Raw genomic sequence first — 21,280 nt, forward strand, 5'->3', positions numbered from 1 at the left:
CGGACCAATAGCCATTCGGTTCGTTCGCGGCAATTGTATCCCGGACTTGAGTATTGCACCTTTGAAAATCATATTTTAACATGTAAGCATCGCGGCGTCTAGTGCGCGTGCCTCGCAAAGCCCACATCGACGAGCGCGTTCAATGTCTTTTCGTTTGCTTGGAAGCGTTTAATTGTCAAGACGGAATTTTCCGGAGCTAATTATTTAGGAAATACTTTATGTATTTGTATGCAATGGGATTCAGTGGAAAATTCTCTTTCTCAGTTGATTTGACATTTCATCTAAATGTTTTGAAGTAGTAATGCGATCGGAAACTAACATAACTAATTAAAGTCGCAATTTGCCAGCCTTCAGCAGCGGAGCGTAGGTGCGATCATGCGGGCGCACCTTTAATTTCAAAGAATGCGTTTAATTTTTTGACACAATTTCGTTGGGGGTCGGATAATGATGTTTTTAATTTGACAGCTGATTAGTTTCGAGAACTTCATGTTGCTAGTTAAAAGGTGAGGTGTATGTTGACAGGATGTCAACTGCTTGTAAATCTAAGTGCGGAAATCGTGCAGTGTTGAAGGTGAGTATAATTTATGTTCGTATTTTGGATCTCTTAAATCGATAAAACAAAGAACCGTCTGCGTGCAATTGAAAAAGCAATTTATCAAGGCTGGGAAACAATTTCTTAATTTCAAACCGCATACACTGCTCCAATTCACATAGCCGAATTACCAATAAAATCGTTTCTCAATCTTTTATTTACAAGGAAATGTAAACATGTCCAGATGCCAGTTTCAAAACAGCGGACTTGCGAGCTTAACATGGTTCCTGGAATTTTCCGCAACGGAATTGGGCATTTTACTAGGTTGATACCTTAAATAGTATCCAGTCGCATATCTTTTCATTTTAATTACTTCCCGTAATCAATTCGATTCTTTACTATCCATTATAGTGGGACAATTTTTTCTCTAGATGGCGGTATATTTAAGAACATCCCCCCGTCATCGTCGCTTTAATCGACTCGTCTTATTAGTATACGGCGTTATATCCGAAACACGTAATAATTTTCTCATCGTTTCACGATTAATTTTTAGTCAATGGTTTTCGCAAGTATTGATACAATACAGCACTTGACCTCGGATTCACATCCGCAATCCTCTTTATAGCGTGACGCTTTCGCCCTGCTCGCGGTAAATTTTTCAATCCACCTTCATTTTTCACCGTTGAATAACGCAGTGTTTCGAACCACGCCGCGCAACTTGATAACTATACTCCGTTTCTACACAGATAATTCACGCCTGGTCATGCTTGCTCGAACAATTTCACGATGGTTGCAAGGACCAACAATTGCAAAATATTATCTGTATGGAGGAGTCTACCCATTTGCGGAAAAATAATGTAAAATTTGAAATTTCTGTGAAGAACAACACATGCATTGTTTTTACTGTGAGATGACATTGTTACCATTGCGGGGAATTCCAGGAATTATGCTAAGCACGTAGAAATTATAGCGAATTTCTCTTAACATTTTGAAATAGCTATATTAGAATTATATTTCCTTCCATTCATTACATTAATTTCATAAAATATTGGGAATCGATTTAATTCTTAATTCATCTGTTTGATGATTTCATTGACGCAGTGTTTATAGAACCGTAGCACTAAAATGTGAAATACTGTGAGGGTTTGTCGTATTAAGCTTTTGTAATAGGTCAAATATTTGACGACAAATTACTAATCTCTTTCTTCAGGCTTTGTGATCATGATCATGTTCAGTTGCGCCATTTTATTTCATCATGCCCGGTCTGGATGTAGTCGCGAGACTTTCAAATAACCATGCAGTGTATCAGGCCACTGTTGTTTTGGTGGCTTACCATCGACTTCGATGTTCATACCAATCTTGGAAGTGAATTCTCGTTAGCGTGAATTTCATGACGATAGCATCGAAACACACAGAATTACATGAGCCGAAATTCTGGCGAAAATGTTTTTATAACATTAAGATGCTATTTAAGAGCACTTATGGTAGCACAGTTATTGTTTAAAAAATAATCGAGTTATGATATCTTTGGCGAAAATGTTTGTTTCGTGTTTCAGGAGCCTTTTCTGAGAGTTGGTTTGTCGGTAATAAAGCGGGAGCTATGACAGTTGAGGCGTATATCAGGATCTTATGTACAGTAGGTGACATTGGCTGTGATGGATATAATTCCACGAATAGTTTGGCGGTATCAAAAGTACTATATATTGGGTTGAGGAAAAAGAAATATCGTATTTGGTCAATAGATGGCGACAATTAAACATATCTTGCCGTTGCACAGCACGGCGTTGGTTCGATCGATTTCATTCTGGTGTAGTGGGTGTCGAAGATACACCCCGTGCTGGTAGAAACCGATAAAATCGTCGAAATTATCCAAGTAGACCGGCATGTGAGCATTTGTTCGATTGGCCAGGAGCTGGGTATAGACCATAAAACCGTTTGGAACCATTTGCAGAAGATTGCATTCCAAAAAAAGCTGGATGTTTGGGTGCCCCACGAATTGACGCAAAAAAATCTCTTGGATCGAATCAACGCCTCCGATGCATTGCTGAAACGGAAGGAATTTGACCCATTTTTGAAGCGGATGGTGACTGGCGATGAAAAGTGGATCACGTACGAAAACCTTAAGCGATAAAGATCGTGGTCGAAGAACGGCCAGCCGGGCCAAACCATCGCCAAGCCCAGATTGACTCCAGGAAGGTTTTGCTGCGTGTTTGGGGGGATTGGAAGGGAATCATCCATTATGAGCTGCTCAACTATGGCTAGACCCTCAATTCGGTCCTCTACTGTGAGCAATTCGACCGTTTGAAACAGGCGATTGACCAGAAGCGGCCAGAATTGGTCAATAGGATTGGTGTTGTGTACCACTAGGACAACGCTTGCCCTCACACATTTTTGATGACCCGCCAGAAGCTACGGGAGTTCGGATTGGATGTCCTATCGCACCCACTGTATAGTGCAGACCTGGCACCAAGTAATTACATCTCTTCCGGTCCATGAAAAACGCTTACAAAAACTGGCTGTCTGAGTTTTTTGCAAATAAGGAGGGGGGAATAATGAAATTGCCTTCTAAATGGTAACAAGTTTGCGAACAAAACGGCGCATATTTGACTTAAATCGGATAATACTAAGTATGTTAAATAAAGCGTTAAATTTCTATCACAAATACGACATTTCTTTTTCCCCAACCTAATATATGCCAAATTTGCTTGTGTCTATTTCAAATCCCGACGACAAAATCTCTAAAATCACTCTAAATCGTCGTATCAGATGCAGGATTTTTCGCGTTATTTCAGTTGACAGTTCAATCCATCAAATTCAACTTTTGGTATGTCTCGAAATTGCTCTTCAACTTTTTTTTTTGGCTATCTGGATGTTGGATTGTTCTTCTTTGTTGGTAGCACATGGTTTGGGAACGTTAGCCTTTAATTTGTAAGGCAAATGTAGTAAAAATTAAAAAAAAAACGGATTCTAGCGTGTAAGATAGTTATTCTAAATTTAAATGTTGCTTTCGATGATGTCTACATTCAAATCGTTAAAGGTATATTTAACGTAATGTTTGTAAACGATTTTGAAGTTGCTCACAACTTTTCGAAACTCTTTCAAGTTTTTTAGAAGGGCAGTTTGTCAAAGCAACTAATGTTATCTAATTCGTCTAATTTGTCCCCAAAAAGCCTTTTAATATTTCCTCTAATGGAGTTGAGTCAACTGGTATCCGACATGCAGTCACGATAACAAATCCCTAAGGCCACCAGTGAGATTTGAACCGCCACCCTCCGCAACCATAGCCCAGCGCTCTACCAATTGAGCCATCTTAACGCTTTATTTGAAATGTGGAAAATTGGGAAGGAAGCATTCCATATTTCTTTGGGTCAGTATAAATTGGTGCACAGTAACTTAAAACATACAAGAAGAAACAAGTCGGAATACCGGAAGCTCGCGCTTCGGGTATGAAGGTTTTGTGTTCATCTTATGTAAGAGACGCACATTTTTCTGTCCGTGTATAGCTTAAAATCCAACATAATCCTTCATATTTTTCCAAACTACGAGACATACGTACATTTTAGAGCCATAGATATCACGCTCACCCTAAACAAACAAACTGCCTATTACCTACTGTACACATATATGCACGTATCTAAATTTATCGTACCCATATTTCCGATTTACGTCTTATATCTATCTGAATTAGGCACTACCCGCAAAGTTCATTAGCACGCATATATTATATACCTACATACACACATGTCTGGTTGACAAATAACTGAAAAACTAAAACAAAATAATTGTCTGCCACCCAATTCATAAGAATTCATTTCGTTGTGGTATTGACGAATTGATATGTGATGATGACGTCATGCGGATTGTGGAGTGCACGAAATTCACAAAAAATTGTAAAGTTTCACCCCCTATAACTTTGTTAATAATAGTTGGATTTTCTTCAAACTTGACCAAACTGTGCACTATATTCTTCATTATACGCATGCCAAATTTTGTACTTCTGGGATGGACATAAGGGGGGTCCCGAGTAAATTTCTAAAATGTGGAAATATACTATTATTAACTTTATTTGTGCAGATATCGGAACCGGATATATTTTGAGGCCTAGATTTCGTAGAGATGCACCACTGTGATTTTTTTCAGATTTTTCGGTTTGATAGGTTCTGAGAACGAGACCTGTTACACTTTTTGTGGGTCATATTTTCAACCCTCGCTCCCCTATGTTTCATCCGATATCAAATATTGAACCAGATTCTACTAATTGAGACCTTTCATTTGATACCCTACTTGGCTACATTCTGTGAAAAAAAAATTTGCACCCTCCATTCACATGTACGGGGAGCCCCCCTTAAACTTAACACAGGATGGCGCCACTTACTGCATGTAAAGGGATCACCAGATTACATACTCTCACCAATTTTCGTGACAATCGGTCCAGCCGTTTCCGAATAAATCGGGTGTGACAGACAGACAGACAGACAGACGGACAGACAGACACCGTCTCGATTCTAATAAGGTTTTGTTTCACACAAAACCTTAAAAAAATATAGCAAAAAACATTACATTGAAATTGGATGTTACTTTGGAGTCAGCCTATTTGCCAAATCATAATGCGTGTTAAATACTAAACTTGCTTTTTCTATTCGCTAGTGTTATTTATTGGTCTTGCAAATACCGATATTTCGGGAACCACTTGTTCCCTTCATCAGTGCTTACAAATGCTAAATATATAATAAACCTAACGTAGGTACCCTGCACTTTAAGATCCATGATAGTTTCTCCTACCACGAACACTTCACGCATTCAATAATTCCAAGAGTAAGAAGTTATAAAATTGTATTACCGAAAACTGAGATGCGCGTATCAATGGAATGCAAAGCTACAACTACCCTGCAATGAGGAGGTGAGACTTAATCCAGTGATATGACGGTACTGTGACGCGGAATTTATCTACCAACGTAAGCGGTATAGTTCCTTTTTTAGTAAACAAAAGGAATTTGGATTTATGGTCAAGTTTTGGGGTCAAATAATTCTACGTGAGACGCTTCTCATACAATTTTTCCATGATCGGTGCCTTCTAAAAAAGACAATAGTCGACCAACACGAGATATTTAAATCGCTCAATTCTAGGCATACCAGTGGCGGCAAGTTATTATTAATAAAATTTATTCTTGTTTGCTTTCAGCGACCCAAGACAGGTGATGCCCTGTGCAAGGAGTGTTTCTTCCTCGCATTCGAAACAGAAATCCACAACACTATAGTTGAAAACAAATTGTTCAAAAATGGCGATCGGGTCGCGATAGCTGCCAGCGGTGGGAAAGATTCCACCGTCTTGGCATACGTACTAGCACATTTGAACCGAAAATATAACTACGGGCTAAATTTAGTTCTGTTGTCAATAGATGAAGGAATTACTGGCTACAGGGATGACAGCCTCGAGACAGTGAAGAGGAATCGTGACGACTACGGGCTTCCGCTGAAAATCCTTTCCTATGAAGAATTGTACGGATGGACCATGGATAAAATCGTGGCGCAAATCGGACGAAGTAATAATTGTACATTTTGTGGTGTATTTCGACGTCAAGCGCTTGATCGTGGTGCCAAAATGTTAAATGTAAATAGTATAGCCACTGGTCATAATGCAGATGACATAGCAGAAACTGTCTTAATGAATATTTTGCGCGGTGACACCGCCAGGTTGCGCAGATGTACGGAAATTCGGACATGCTCGAATGAAGGATCAATAGTTCGTGTGAAGCCATTGAAATATACTTATGAAAAGGAAATTGTTATTTACGCACATTATAAAAAGCTAATTTATTTTTCCACGGAATGTGTGTTTGCTCCAAACGCTTACCGGGGTCATGCCCGGGCGTTTCTTAAAGATTTGGAAAAAATTAATTCATTCGCAATCATGGATATAATTCTTTCAGGTGAAGCTCTTGCATTTAAAGATACAACGAAAAAAGTGGTCCGAGGCATCTGTTCCAAATGTGGTTTTGTATCATCCCAACAACCATGCAAAGCATGTGTTTTATTAGAAGGTCTCAACAGGGGACTGCCTAAATTGGGTATTGGTAAGAAATCGAAAGGCGACCGAATGATAGCTCAACAAAATAAAGAGCTTGCTTTAAAAGAGAGGGCGAATTTGGTTAAAAACGATTTTTAGTGTTAATAAGAAACATTCAACTGTTAATTTATAGGTGAAGTTAAAGTAAAATGACAGAAATCTATGAACATATTCATGTAAAGGACAACTTATTTAGTATTGTTATTATGTGAATATATGGAAAATGAACTACAGAACTCTCATTCTAAAGTTTTCTCTTTTTATCTTAAGCAGCACTGCTTAAACGCAGAGAGAGGGCGGAGAATTTCGAAGTTTCGAAACTTAATTGTGTTTTCTTTTTAGTTGTGAATGTTTTCTCTTTGTATATCTTACTAATTACAAGGGCGATGTGTGTGTATAAGTTGGGGGGGGGGGGGGGCGACGCATCTGAGCACTAAGTGGTTCATTATAGTCCACTCCCTCGTTTAATGAAATAGCTTGGTATCGCTAATGTATCGTAAGATTTTTGTCAGTGGATGTGATGTTATCCACCTGCAGCTGGAGCGTATCAGAACCGAAAATCCGATGCATGATACGTCTATCGGAGGATCGCCTATATAGAAAATATTTTGTGGATCCTGCTTCCTCACTGCAAAATGGATACGGTGTCGTCTTGAAGAATTCCTATTATGCACATATGCCCAGATAGTGAATTATGGCCAGTCAGAATGCCCACAATACTTCTGCAAAGCTTCCTGCTTTTCGACATTCCTGAACGATTTTAGAAGAAATCAAAGGCCTGCACAACGTCATTAATGCAGCTTGAGTATCGCTACAGATTGCGATGCACTTGCCCCTCAATCGCTCGTCAATCATCCAAGTTGTCGCCCTTGAGGTTGCATACACTCCAGCCTGAAAGACTGTTGCATATTGTCCCAAAGCAAAAGCCCATTTGGCGTTTGTATCGAGAAGTTGACTCCTTCTCCAGAACCCTGTTTTGTTTTTGAGCCATCGGTGTAGAAGAACTTTCAGGATAACCACATATCTTCTACTAAATTGATGTATGTGGATCCGCGAAACAGAATGTATTGCGAAAACTGAATTCAGTTCTTCCAATGCCTGTGCCCCCTTGTCCATTGTTTCCCCACAAATCTATTCGAATTTGCCTATGAGCTGCTCGCATTGCAGTGCTCTTAATAAATAAATCCAAGGGCTGCAAATTTAATAATGTATTTAGAGCTGCGTCCCTTTTATTCACCTTAACCCACCGCACTACGAATGCATAAGCGAAAATCGGCCTAATAATAGAAACATATTACTACTTACTACCCGATGCCTAGGTCCCCACGACGAGGCGAAGGTCCACTTACACAGACTATAAGCTGTGAGAACCCGTATCATCTTTACCTCTACATATTTCTTCCAAAGAAGCTTCTTGTCAAGAAAAACTGAATATTTCGCTTTTTCGGAGAGTTGAAGGATTGTACTCCGCAACACTGGAAGGCAAAGACCATTAAGTTCCCTACTTGTTGTAAACAATACCATTGTGGTTTTTTAGGGTGATCCCGAGGCGAAACATGGATTGGTACCCACGATGGAGCATAAAACCTGGGAAACGCCAACTGGTCCTTCAGGTTGGGGTTTGAGTAGAGTTGAGAACTCTACACTGGGAACCCAAGTTACGAAGCCACAGAAGGAGCCTCGGACAGGGTGGAATTTAAAAGAACGAATCCGGCAACGACAACGGAATAACAATTTTCTCATGCAGCAGGGTTAGCAACATTCGAAATAAATTTCGAATGTTAATTCGACTGACAGATGCCACCACCGGTGTTCTCCGTGGCATATTCGAATTCGCCACGAGTCCCAATGTAGGGCTGATGTAAGAGCGTTGCAAGAGATGCGTTGGGCAGGGACCGGTAAACCATGTGGTCGGAGTAGGTTTCTTAGCCAAAAAATGAAACCTCTTATCGGCTTTGAAAACAGCCGAACGGCTATGCATTCTGTGCTTGCGAGGCAAATTTAGAAATATAAGCCTCATTAACGTTTACGCCCCTATGGAGGAGACTGCAGAGTCGAAGAAGGATACCTTCTACGAGGCAGTAGAACGAACCCTCGACGCCTGTCTCAAGAATGATATCCAAATCATATATACCAGGCGCGGAAGTTTTACCAACACGTCAACAGGATGAAGCCTTTTACACCTCGATGCTCATCCTGCCGAGACAAATAGGGAAATCTGATTTCTGACAGAATGGGCATATTGAAGCCATGCGTTAAGTTGAGTTTGGTGAACTGCTCAGCCACTAGGACATTGGCTAATTGGTCCCACCAACTGTAGACGATGAACAAATACTGCCACCACCAAGTATAGAAGAAACAGTTCGTGCAATTCATTAGCTTAAAAATCATAAGTCGCCAGAAGCCGATGGAATTACAGCCAAATTGGTTAAATATAAGGGCGACCAATTACACCATTACTGAAAAACGCTCATCAACTTATGCTCAAGGTGTGGGGCAAAAAGTGAACGAAGTATTATCTGCACCATATATAAAAATGGAGATATCACACAGTGCAGCAATTATAGAGGTATCACGTTGCTGCAGTCTCCAGGCTCGTACCGTGTTCTCGGCCGGGAAGAACATTTCTTCCAGCTCGAGATCGGGGGACACAGAAAGGCTGTCTCCTTGTCCAGGCTGAAGCCCTTTTGCGCCCCAAATCAAAATCGCGTTCGCTTCGCCGAATAGTGGGAAACGCAGTTCCGGGTTCATATTCATATTCGAACTCGCCACGAGGCCGATCAAAAAGAGTAGTAGGCCTTTGCCAACTATTTTGACAGAGCATTAAATAATTGAATAATTAATAAAACTATGCTAAGCACAATTGCAGAGCGTATCTACCAATCCGCAGTTATAGCCTTTTTGCAACTGAATTTAATCAGACTATATATAGTAAAAAGTAATTTTAAGATTATGCTAAATACAATATATTTCTCCAATAAAGAAGCATAAAATTATATATGACAAGAAGCAGCTACAGTATGTTACATAAGAGCGTGGTCACTGTTAAATAATAACAACAATTGATTTTTCGAAAATTCGCAAATTTATTGATAATTTGGTCGTCAATACTCAATGCAAATACCTCAGTAGCAAGTCCAATCTCCTGCACTGTCAATTATGGCCTGGCACCGTCGGGGTATACTTTCCACTAGTTTTTCTGCATATTCTACCGGAAAAGACCTCCAAATTTTCCGAATTTGTCGAGAAAGTTGATCTAAATTACATGGCTTGCGTCTGCGAAGCTGCATTTTCATCAGAGCCCACACATTTTCCATGGGATTTGCATCCGGTGACTGAGATGGCCAATCTAAAGTGACAACTCCGTTTTTCGCCTTCCACTCGCTACACGCTCGACTTCGATGTTTCGGATCGTTTTCCTCTTGAATGATCCAGCTTTCATTTTCTTGATATACCATTGCTTAGCAGATGGTAACAAAGCCTTTTGATATATTTTATTCATTTTTTGGCATTTAAATTCTCGGTAAATAAGAACAAAGTACCGAAACCTTTGTTTGAGAAGCACCCTCAAATATGGACCTTGACGGAGTGTTTAACAGTCCGTTGAAGCATCCTACTGGTGGGGTTGTCCAGGCGTGTTTGATGCTCGGAAATGCCCAGAAGGAGGATTCATCAGAAAAAATTACGTTGCTGCAATCGCGGTCCAAGTTTTCCTTCGCCCATTCCACTCGTTTTTCAACGTGTTTTGCACTCAACACTGGTTTTTCCAAAGTACTGCGATATTTCAGTTTATTGGCAAGGAAGTGTTTGCGAATCGTTCCGTAAGATATGTCAACACCTTTTGCTTTCAATTTCACAGCAGCTCCACGTAAAATCAAAGTTGGATCTTTCGAGGACAATACGAGAATCTTTTTTTCGTCTTTTTTTGAGACTTTGCTTGCACTTCCGCGATCAGGAAAATCATCAACGTTACCGACCTTTTTATAGCGATTTATCCACTTGCTAACGAACTGCTTCGACTTTCCCATATATTTCGCAGCAGCAGTTTGCGTTAATTTGGGTCCTTTTTCATGCAAACATAGAAAAATTACCTCAAAGCAAGAGGCGTAAACAGCACTCATTTCGAAAAACCACTCAATCGAAGATTAAATTTGACAGAGAGCTGACTTTTTACAAAAAGCATGAAGGACTGAGGTGCCCTCTATGTCATAGAAAAAGAAACAGGACGCTCTGATTTTTTATCTACGTGTAACAGTGACCACGCTCTTATGTAACAGACTGTAAATCGGTGACCCCGAAGAACTCGCCCGGTTGATTGGAACGAGGAAAAAAGGCAGGTTTGTGCGGAAATTTGCAATTGGGACGATTGTGCTCAGGTAAATCGAGGCAGCGCAGCGAAGATTTGAGCGAGAGCCGACATCGTCACAGGGCCAGTTCGGGCTGTTTTTTGTGTGCCGCTCGTTGTGAAGACAGCGAAAGGTGGCTAAATCGTCCGCCAGAAGGAGCCAGACGCAGCACCGCGAGCGCGGCTCCGAATGATCGATCGCAAGGAATTCATTTCGTGGAACGCCGCCGTCGTAGACGTGGCCGCCTCGTAGTTGAATTCTGCCGGGGACGTCCCGTATCACCGCCGACTGGAAGAGCTGAAATCATTGATCAGTCCTTTGGGCCGCTGTCAAGAATCAATTGCACTCTCAGAAGCTTTACGCAACCGAGCGAAGACGAAGGATTTTAGTGTGCGCGTGTTTTCGATTTTGAAGTGAACTCGCAATTTTCCTGCAAATCCATCCTGATATAGGTCCTCAGCTCAGCGCAGTCTCTAAAGAAAAGCCGACGACACGGCTTGCCACCAGGAACACAGTAGCAGTTCGATCCCCAGCAGATAGCAGCAGCCCGACAGCTCCGTCGACGAGTGAAAGGGAGCCAGCATCAGGCGAACATACCCACAGAGCATTAACCATATTTAATAATAATTATAGAATTAATAATAATTGAAGAACCGCCCCAAGAGACGGCGACAACACTTTTTAAATTCGCCGTTGGCTTTCTCGTGCTTGAGTTTTATTTTGGTCTGCGCTTCAAGCGTCCGCTCCGGAGTGTATCGGTGGTCTTTCTTTTTCTTTCGTACGGTCATTTGGGGGTGCGGTCTGCCGTCGTCAAATTAAGGTCTGTTCGAATTCGGTACAGCCGCATCCTCGACTCATCTCGCATCGTTTAACTTAGCTATTGTCATGTCTTTGGACAACAAGAACACGGCATGCCCATCGGACCCTCAAGGGAGCGCCCTCGCTGTGCGCGTCCCTCCTTTTTGGCGAAGGAACCCGGAGCTGGGGTTCGTCCATCTGGAGCCACAATTCCAGATGCCCGGAATCACAGCGGACGCGACCAAGTTTAACCACACCATTGGCCTGGATGAGGAGACCATCCTCCTTGTGGCAGACATTGTCAAAACGGCCTCCTGCAAAGTACTTAAAACGGAGCTAATTAAGCGCCTGTCGATAAGCTAGATCACATGCTGGCAGGTTTGAAGTTAGGCGATTGAACTCCCAGCCAATTGCTGGAAGCAAGATCGACGACGACTTACTGAAGTCGCTCTGGCTTCGACGACCTCCGGAGAGCATCCAGGCGGTTCTGGCGTGCGTTTCCGGTTCTTTGGAGGCGCTGCGACTGATAAGGTGCATGAGGAGCACGCGCGAGTTACGGGATCACCCCTTAACATCTAAAACCTTCCGACAATGCAACACATGCCATCGAATCAGCTAAACATTATAACCACCCACTCAGCAAAATGTGCAGATCATCGAACCAACGATTCGAGCTAATTCCGACACATGCCGGATATGCATTTTACCTGACCCACCTGTGTAAGCAGATTTAGAAAATATAAAAATTGTAACTTTAGCACGTAAGAGCGGAGTTGTAATTATATTGTAGCCGTGAAACGTTGTCCAAATAAATTAATAACTATATATTTTTTTGGAGTTTATCCTTCCAATAACTTTAACTGGCGCAGTCGGCACTTAGGCGGCGGACAGATTCCTAAATTCTTCCGAAGGTTCATCGGGGTATAACGCAGATCCCGCAGTACGACGGTTTATCGCGTTCGGTTTCAAAGTGTTATTAAGTGTGTTATTGGTGTATTGTGGCAGCAAGGACATCGATTGGAAAATCTTCCCAGGCATGTGGAAACTAATTTTCTGGTAAGTCGAGATTTTGTTCCTATGCCACCTCCACCCATTCCACTCAAAAGGAAATCCGCCCCCTATACCATCCTCCCACGTAGGCTAAGGCAACTAAATATACTTAGGCAGTTAGATTTAGAACCAATCACAGAAATAGAAAATACTAGTGTATTAGAAAGTGAAAATATTAAAGAAAATCAATTTACAACTTGAATAGAAAACATAAGAGTGATTCAAATTTCGGAAAGTGAAAGTGAAAGTAATTATAATATGGCAACTAACGAAAACAATGTAATTTTGACCACCACTGATCTATTCAATTCTCTTCGCGTTCCGGATGCTATAAAAGACCTACCGAGGTTCGACGGGACCCCGCGTCTTCTTTTTGATTTTCTGGATAATGTGAAAGAAATTTTGTCAATTATAAGTGTCACAGATGGTACACCATATGGCCAACTACTCCTAAGAGCCATACGGAACAAAATCGTTGGAGAAGCCAACGAAGTACTTAATATGTACGGAACACCATTAGATTGGGAGCAAATAAGACAAAATCTTATATTACACTATTCTGATAAAAGGAACGAGACTTCCCTTATCCGAGACCCCCACGGTCTACGTCAGAATAACGACACAGTGCAAAAATTTTATAGTAATATTATCGAACTATTATCCAGTATGGCCACCCACGTAAAAATTCACGAAGTGGACCCAAACGTAATAGCAGCTAAGAAGTCATTATTTGCAGAAATGTGTCTCAACACATTCCTATCAGGGCTCAAGGAACCTCTCGGTTCAACAATTCGGGCCATGAAACCAGTAACCCTCGCAGCAGCATACGCTTGCTGTATACAAGAACAAAATATATTCTAGACCAAATCTGATCCTAATAAACAATTTTCGAATCTAAACCCATTTAATAACTCAAAACCGCGTCCCCAAAATAGTGAACCTATTGTTGCAAGATCAATGCTACCACAATTTCGTATACAACCAAGTGTTAGCAACCCAAGACCAACTTACCAGCCATATACATTTTTTCCACAAAAACCCTTCTTGACAAATCCTCAAGCACAGCCCGCATTCATAAATAACAGCCAACGATTTAATAACTCAAATCAAAATGCAAACCGTGGACAATTTATGAATCCTATTAATAACAACTTTAGGCCAACCACATTTCAAAATTCATTTAATCCCCAGTTTAGACAATCCACAGTTGGCAGGTCCTTTAATAACACTCAGCCAAAACCTGAACCAATGGAAACCTCGGTAATAACTAGGAGAACCCAAAGCCAACTAACACCGCAAATGAATAGGTTCTTCAACTCCCAACCAACACCAAGATACACTGCACAGGAACTGTTCAATATCACTGAACAAAATCCTGAAAACGATTATTCGTACGGAGTTATTTACCCTGAAGAACAACTACAATTTCAACCATACTATCAAGCTCCACTACACACTATCGAGTATCGATAGCGAACCTCTCAGTTCTAATCCTGAGTCTAACCCCTATATCACAAACGTTGAAGTCGATGACGAAAATTTTCAATCGAGTGCCTCAACAGACCAATCGGATACCTAGATGTGAATAAGCACGGTAATACACTTCCTTGCATCGAAATATCTTCCCCTTTTGAAAAACCGCTAAAATTCCTGATTGACACTGGCGCATCTTCCTCCTTTATTAACCCGGAATACATCGACCCTCGCGATGTAAAACCGACAAAACCCATTTCGATTATAACGATTCTAACAAAACATGAAGTGAAAGAAGAAGTTACACTTCCTAACTTTGTTGAATTCAACAAACAAGGAAACATAAGATTTCTTATCTTTAAATTTCACGACTATTTCGATGGCCTTTTAGGTGTGGATGCACTAACCCAATTAGGTGCAAAAGTCGATTTAAGGAGAAATTTACTAGTAACTGATAATGCATCCATTCCGCTCAATTTCAAACCAAATTTCATGTCTAAAAGGTATACTATTCCACCACACACGAAATTTGTCGCTAAATTACCAGTAGACGAACAACACGGGGACATTTTAGTAAAACCCATTAAGCTAACACCAGAATTACTTGTCTCTGAAGGCATCTATACAGCCACCGATTGGTACGCTCCAATCGAAGTAACCAACATATCTGGAAGCGAGCAGGTCCTTTTTGTAGAACAACCTCTAATGGTTGAACCACTTTCCGGTAATTACGAACAAGTTAATAATGTCGAAGTAAATTATGAACAAAGTTCACCATTCACTAACTCTAATGATCTTGTCGATTTACTGAGAGTTTCCCACCTTAACAACGAAGAAAAAACAATATTATTCAAAATTTGCCGGCAATACGACGACATTTTCCACAAAGACAACCAAGATTTGACATTTACTAACCAAGTCAAACATAAAATCAATACTGTCGATGACTTACCTATCTATACTAAATCGTATAGGTACCCCTACATCCAAAAACAGGAAGTCCAAAAGCAAATTGAGGACATGCTCAAACAAGAAATTATCCGCCCTAGCTACTCGCCTTGGAGCTCTCCCGTCTGGATAGTTCCCAAGAAAATGGACGCTAGTGGGAAACAAAAGTGGAGACTTGTAATAGATTACAGGAAACTCAATGAAAAAACCATCTCCGATAGGTATCCACTTCCTAATATTAATAAAATATTAGACAAATTAAGGAAATCCATGTACTTCTCGACATTAGATCTTGCGTTTGGTTTCCACCAAATCGAAATGGATCCCAGGGACATTGCGAAAACAGCATTTACAGTCGAAGGCGGCCACTATGAGTATGTGCGAATGCCTTTCGGCTTGAAAAATGCCCCTGCTACGTTTCAACGCGTGATGGATAATGTTCTAAAAGATATTCAGGGCAAAGCCTGCTTGGTGTACTTAGATGATATCATCATCTTTTCCACATCCTTGCAGGAACACGGCGAAAATTTGAGGAAAGTATTTCAGAAGTTGCGTGAAGCAAACCTAAAAGTACAACTTGATAAATCGGAATTCATGAAAAAAGAAATAGCATTTCTCGGTCACATTGTGACAACTGAGGGAATAAAACCCAACCAGGACAAGGTGCAAGCGATTATTGACTATCCCATACCAAAGACACAAAAGGAAATAAAATCCTTCCTAGGTCTCTTGGGATATTATCGCGAATTCATTAGGGATTTTGCAAAACTGACAAAGCCACTGACGGAGTGTTTAAAGAAAGGACGTACCATTAATTTAAACGACCGTTATGTACGAGCATTCCAGGATTGTAAAAACCTCCTTATGAATGACCCAGTTTTGCAACATCCTGATTTTAACAAGCCGTTTGTTTTAACTACGGATGCTAGCAACTTTGCAATAGGAGCCATCCTATCACAAGGCCCTATTGGTAGCGACCGTCCCATTTGCTTCGCAAGCAGAACCTTAAGTGACTCAGAAACAAACTACTCTACAATAGAGAAAGAACTCTTGGCAATAGTCTGGGCCACCAAATATTTCCGCCCATATCTGTTTGGGAGGAAATTTAAAATCGTAACTGACCACAAGCCGTTAACCTGGATGATGAGTCTGAAAGACCCGAATTCCAGATTAATCCGGTGGAGGCTCAAATTAGAGGAGTTTGATTATGAGGTTATTTATAAAAAGGGGAGCCAAAACAGCAACGCTGACGCCCTGAGTAGGATAAAAAACCCAAACTGCACCAGGACGGAAAAAATAGAAGTTCACGCTAACGAGAACGCACCCTCTCCCTCGAACGATTCAGCACAAGGTACGAGAGGTACCACAGTACACTCAGCAGAAGAAAACATGAATACTGGCATCCCAATTTCAGAAAGGCCATTAAATGAGTTCTCACTTCAAATAATTATTGAAAGGACGAACAGACAGCCCTCAACATCCGTCGAAAAACCCTTCAGAAATAAACAATTAAAATGCAAGATTTTTCCGAACCTACATTAACTGAAATTTTCAAGAAATATATTCCCCCTAATAAAACTACAGCAATCTTTTCCTCTGACGACATCTTCAAGACAATTCAGAATGTATATACAAAACACTTTTCACAGTCTGGATGCTATAAATTAGTCAGATGTACTGTGCGGCTTAAAGAAATTACGGAAAGCGATGAACAGGACGCTCTCATAAACAGTTACCACATGAATAGCAACCACCGTGGAATTAACGAGACCTTAGCACACCTTAAGAGAGATTACTATTTCCCCTATTTAAAAAGCAAGATAACCCAGATTATAAACAACTGCGAAAAATGTCAACTCCTTAAATACGAAAGGAACCCTCCGAAACCTATATTTCAAGCACCCGAAACACCTAGTAAACCTTTGGAAATCCTTCATTCAGATATCTATACCATAAACAAACAATACATTCTAACGATCATCGATAAGTTCTCGAAATTTGCAGCAGCATATACACTGCCTGCCAGAAATAGCCTATCAATAATCAAGTCGTTAAACACTACATCAGCTTACATGGCATTCCTCAAAATTTAATAACCGACCAGGGATCGGAATTCACTTCCACATTATTCCATGATTTTTGCAAACAGTTCGGTATTAAACATTCAACAACATCATATCAACAGACTAGTAGTAATGCTCCAGTAGAAAGACTCCACTCGACACTAACGGAAACTTATAGGATAGTTTATGAGAAGAATTGCAGCAACGACCCAGAGGACATTCTAAATGAAGTTATACTCACCTATAATAATTCCATCCATTTCACTACAAAACACATGCCCTATGAATTGTTCTATGGTAGAACTTACAAATTCAACAATAGTATAACATCTAGTAACAGCCACGAATATCTTGAGAAACTTAGAAAATTTCAATCTAAATTGTATCCAGAAATTAAACAACTATTAGAAGACCAGGTTAAAAAACGATGTGAGAAATTAAATTCTACCAGGGAGACCCCGAAAATTATAACGTATGATCAGTAGTATATAGAAAGGAATGTCGACGTAATAAACTAAATCGTAGATTTTCAAAACATAAGGTGAAAGAAGATAATCATGTAACGATAATTTCTGACAAAAATCAAAAAATTCATAAATCCAAACTAAAGAAAAAACGGAAATTCCAGGCTAATACTAACGACACACGGACAGGAACTGGACATACGGGACCTGACGAATAACAATGGACTCTTACCAATTCGACTAGGAACGGCACGACTAATCACTTCATATTACAACCTGATTCATATTGTACGACTGGACAATTGCGAACTAAACATTAAACATATACGTGACACTATTATGACGTTTGACAACTTCACAGAACTCGACACATCCTTAGAAATTACAAAAGCTAAACTTTCGGAACTTAACAGCAAACTCTTAAACCTTATGCCAAAAAACCGAATGAAAAGAGGACTAATTAACGGACTCGGCACAATTATAAAAACCATAACAGGGAACCTAGATGCGAATGACGCTATCAACCTAAACAACAAAATTAACCAACTACTTGTTAACGAAAAAACTATAAACAATAACCTTGACCAACAAACCAAATCAAACGAGCAAATGATCAACCGATTCGATAATATCACAAATCATATTAACCAACAACAAAAATCTATTACTGATTACCTTAATTACATTAATGAAAATTCTAAAAATCAAATTTTAAATGGTAATCGAATTTTGAAATACGCACAATACTTAAACCAAGTTAATTACAATATCGACCTATTTAACGATCATATTAGTAGTATTTCAGAAGCGATTATCCTTTCAAAATTGAATCTGATATCAAAAACTATCCTGAGTCCACTGGAACTATCCGAAATTTATTCTATTTTAGAAAATCAGCAAATACAAATAAAATCTAACGAAAATATCTATGAATTGTTAAGCCTGCAAGCCTACTACAATAACTCTAACATAATCTTTAACATTCAGGTCCCTATCACTCTGAAAGAAAATTTCTCCCTATATCATATAATCCCTCTCCCTATAGACAAAACCAAAATCATCCTAGCTAAACCCTATCTCCTTTTAAGCCCTAATAACACACAAAATCTCGACGAAAAATGTCAAAGCATTGAAAATACATTCTACTGCTCTAAATTAACGCTGAGAGAAACAAACCAATCAAATTGCGCCGCAAACATAATCAAAAACATACCAACACACTGCGAACTACACGACCGAGAATTCGAGATGGAGATCTACGAGCCTGAAGCTAATCATCTTCTATTTATAAACGTTCCTGCCATTACCATCACTACAACCTGTGGACAAGACGAATTTAAAATCGAAGGAACTATCCTCATGAGATATAACAACTGTGAAATCACCACAAATGGCGTTACATATCGAGCCCAACAAACGGTTTATTGGGACGAAATCCATATCGTTCCTACCCTGTTTTCCGAAGTCAACTTCACAACCGTCAACACCGACAACATCCATCTAGACGAATTAAGAAACTACCAATTCACCAGAAGGAATTACGCCACCCGCGAAACTTACATCAGCCAGGACCAGTTCCTTACAACACTTACCATTATATCGGGCATATTTATCATCTTGGCTATCTGTGCATTAACCCTTTACCGGAAACAAGGAAACAAAGAATATTTTCTGCAAAATTCACGCATTGTATCTCCTGCCAGTGAACCTCCAAAGATCCAGTTCCTCTGGCCGTCGCCATCTCTTAAGGGGGGAGGAGTTACGGGATCACCCCTTAACATCTAAAACCTTCCGACAATGCAACACATGCCATCGAATCAGCTAAACATTATAACCACCCACTCACGATCATCGCAGATCATCGAACCAACGATTCGAGCTAATTCCGACACATGCCGGATATGCATTTTACCTGACCCACCTGTGTAAGCAGATTTAGAAAATATAAAAATTGTAACTTTAGCATGTAAGAGTGGAGTTGTAATTATATTGTAGCCGTGAAACGTTGTCCAAATAAATTAATAACTATATATTTTTTTGGAGTTTATCCTTCCAATAACTTTAACTCGCGTCCTACGATAGCAGTCTTCAGAAGAATTAGGCGAGCTGAAGCGCGAAATCGCTGCTCTTGTGGCCTGCATGGCGGAAATGAGGGCGACGCTGGACGCTCAGTGTTCGGGCAGCAGGTCGTGAGCTCGCTCGCGGTCTACAGCCCGAAAAGGGCGATCGGGTAGCAGGTCGTCAGCACAGTCTACGGACCCAAGCATTTGTTGGTATCATCGTAGATTTCGGAAAAAAGCTACCAGATGTACGCTCCCGTGTAAATTCGTGCCTACCTCAAAAAACTAAGTCCGCGGGGGGTCCTGGCGACGGCCACCCAGAACGCAGCGCCACGTCCTCTTGTTGATACTGGTGCGGAGGTTTCGATTCTTCCCGTGCGCCGGCACCAGCGACTTTTCCCACAATCTTTGAAACTTGCGGCGGCAAATTCCTCGCGGATTAACACATACGGTTACAGGCAAGTGGATGTGAGTCTTGGCTTGCGTAGAACGTTCCCGTGGCGATTCATCCTGGCGGATGTCAGCTCCCCCATTTTAGGCGTAGGCTTCTTGTGTCATTATGCGTTGCTAGTGGACTTGCAGAACAGATCCCTTATAGACTCCAGAACCAATCTGAATTCGTCAGCAGAATCTTATCTCACCCCAACATCAATTTTTCCGTACTTTTGGAGGACATTGCTAACTTTCGTATTCGGGCACTTCTCCAAAAGTTCAGCCAGATTACTACCGAATGGCGTCTCTCTAAACCAGTGAAGCACAATGTGCAGCACCACATAAGCACCACTGGCTTCCCTATCTTTTCAAAGGCGCGTCCTCTACCACCAGAAGCTGGCTATTGCACGGAAAGAATTCGAACAACTTATGTAACAGGGTATCTGCAGACCTTTAGACAGCTGTTGGTCTTCCCCACTCCATATGGTCCCTCAGCCAAATAGCGAATGGCGCCCTTGTGTGGATTATAGAAGGCTAAACGCACACTGTTCCTGACCGATATCCCATTCCACTAATCTACGACTTTGTGCATCATCTCGCAAACTGTCACATCTTTTCGACCTTGGATTTAACCAAGGCGTATCACCAAACGCTTGTAGCTCCAGAACACATTCCAAAGACGACAATATGCACACCGTTTGGACTCTTCGAGTTCACGCGGATGACTTTCGGGTTGTATAATGAGGGGCAAACCTTCCAAAGGTTCATCCACTCGATCCTGCGAAATCCGGACTTCTGTTTCATGTACTAAGATGATGTTTTGGTCGTTTCTTTCTCAGAGTCTGAGCATTGGAGTTGTGGAGGTTCGTGGGCATGCTAAACTTCCATCGTCGTTTCCTGTCCGGTCTGAAGAGGCTGTCCGCGCGTTTCACAAATCCCGACAACAACTGGCTGATGCTACACTCTTTTCATTTCCTCGGCAAGATGCACCCCTAGCCGTTTTTGTTGATGCCTCTGACATCGCAGTAGGTGCTGCTCTTCACCAAG

The 21,280-nt window shown here is 40.8% G+C and overlaps 1 protein-coding gene and 1 long non-coding RNA gene across 3 annotated transcripts in view; one reads left to right on the plus strand and one right to left on the minus strand.

The window, feature by feature from the left end:
• Positions 1–18,168, minus strand: part of LOC119649318 — a 28,103-nt gene extending 9,935 nt beyond the window's left edge. For both annotated transcript variants that reach the window (XR_005249122.1, XR_005249123.1), the window contains exon 1: positions 17,974–18,168. This is a non-coding gene — a long non-coding RNA (uncharacterized LOC119649318). The remainder of the gene's footprint in view (positions 1–17,973) is intronic.
• LOC119649315 (cytoplasmic tRNA 2-thiolation protein 1) lies at positions 158–6,841 on the plus strand. Its single transcript, XM_038051417.1, has 3 exons — positions 158–367; positions 466–571; positions 5,715–6,841. Exons 2-3 carry the CDS (start codon positions 524–526, stop codon positions 6,696–6,698), a joined length of 1,032 nt encoding a protein of 343 aa, XP_037907345.1. The 5' UTR covers positions 158–367; positions 466–523; the 3' UTR covers positions 6,699–6,841.
• Positions 18,169–21,280: the final 3,112 nt, after the last annotated feature.

This window comes from Hermetia illucens, chromosome 2 (assembly GCF_905115235.1).
Source record: "Hermetia illucens chromosome 2, iHerIll2.2.curated.20191125, whole genome shotgun sequence".
Classification (NCBI taxonomy): Eukaryota; Metazoa; Arthropoda; class Insecta; order Diptera; family Stratiomyidae; genus Hermetia; species Hermetia illucens.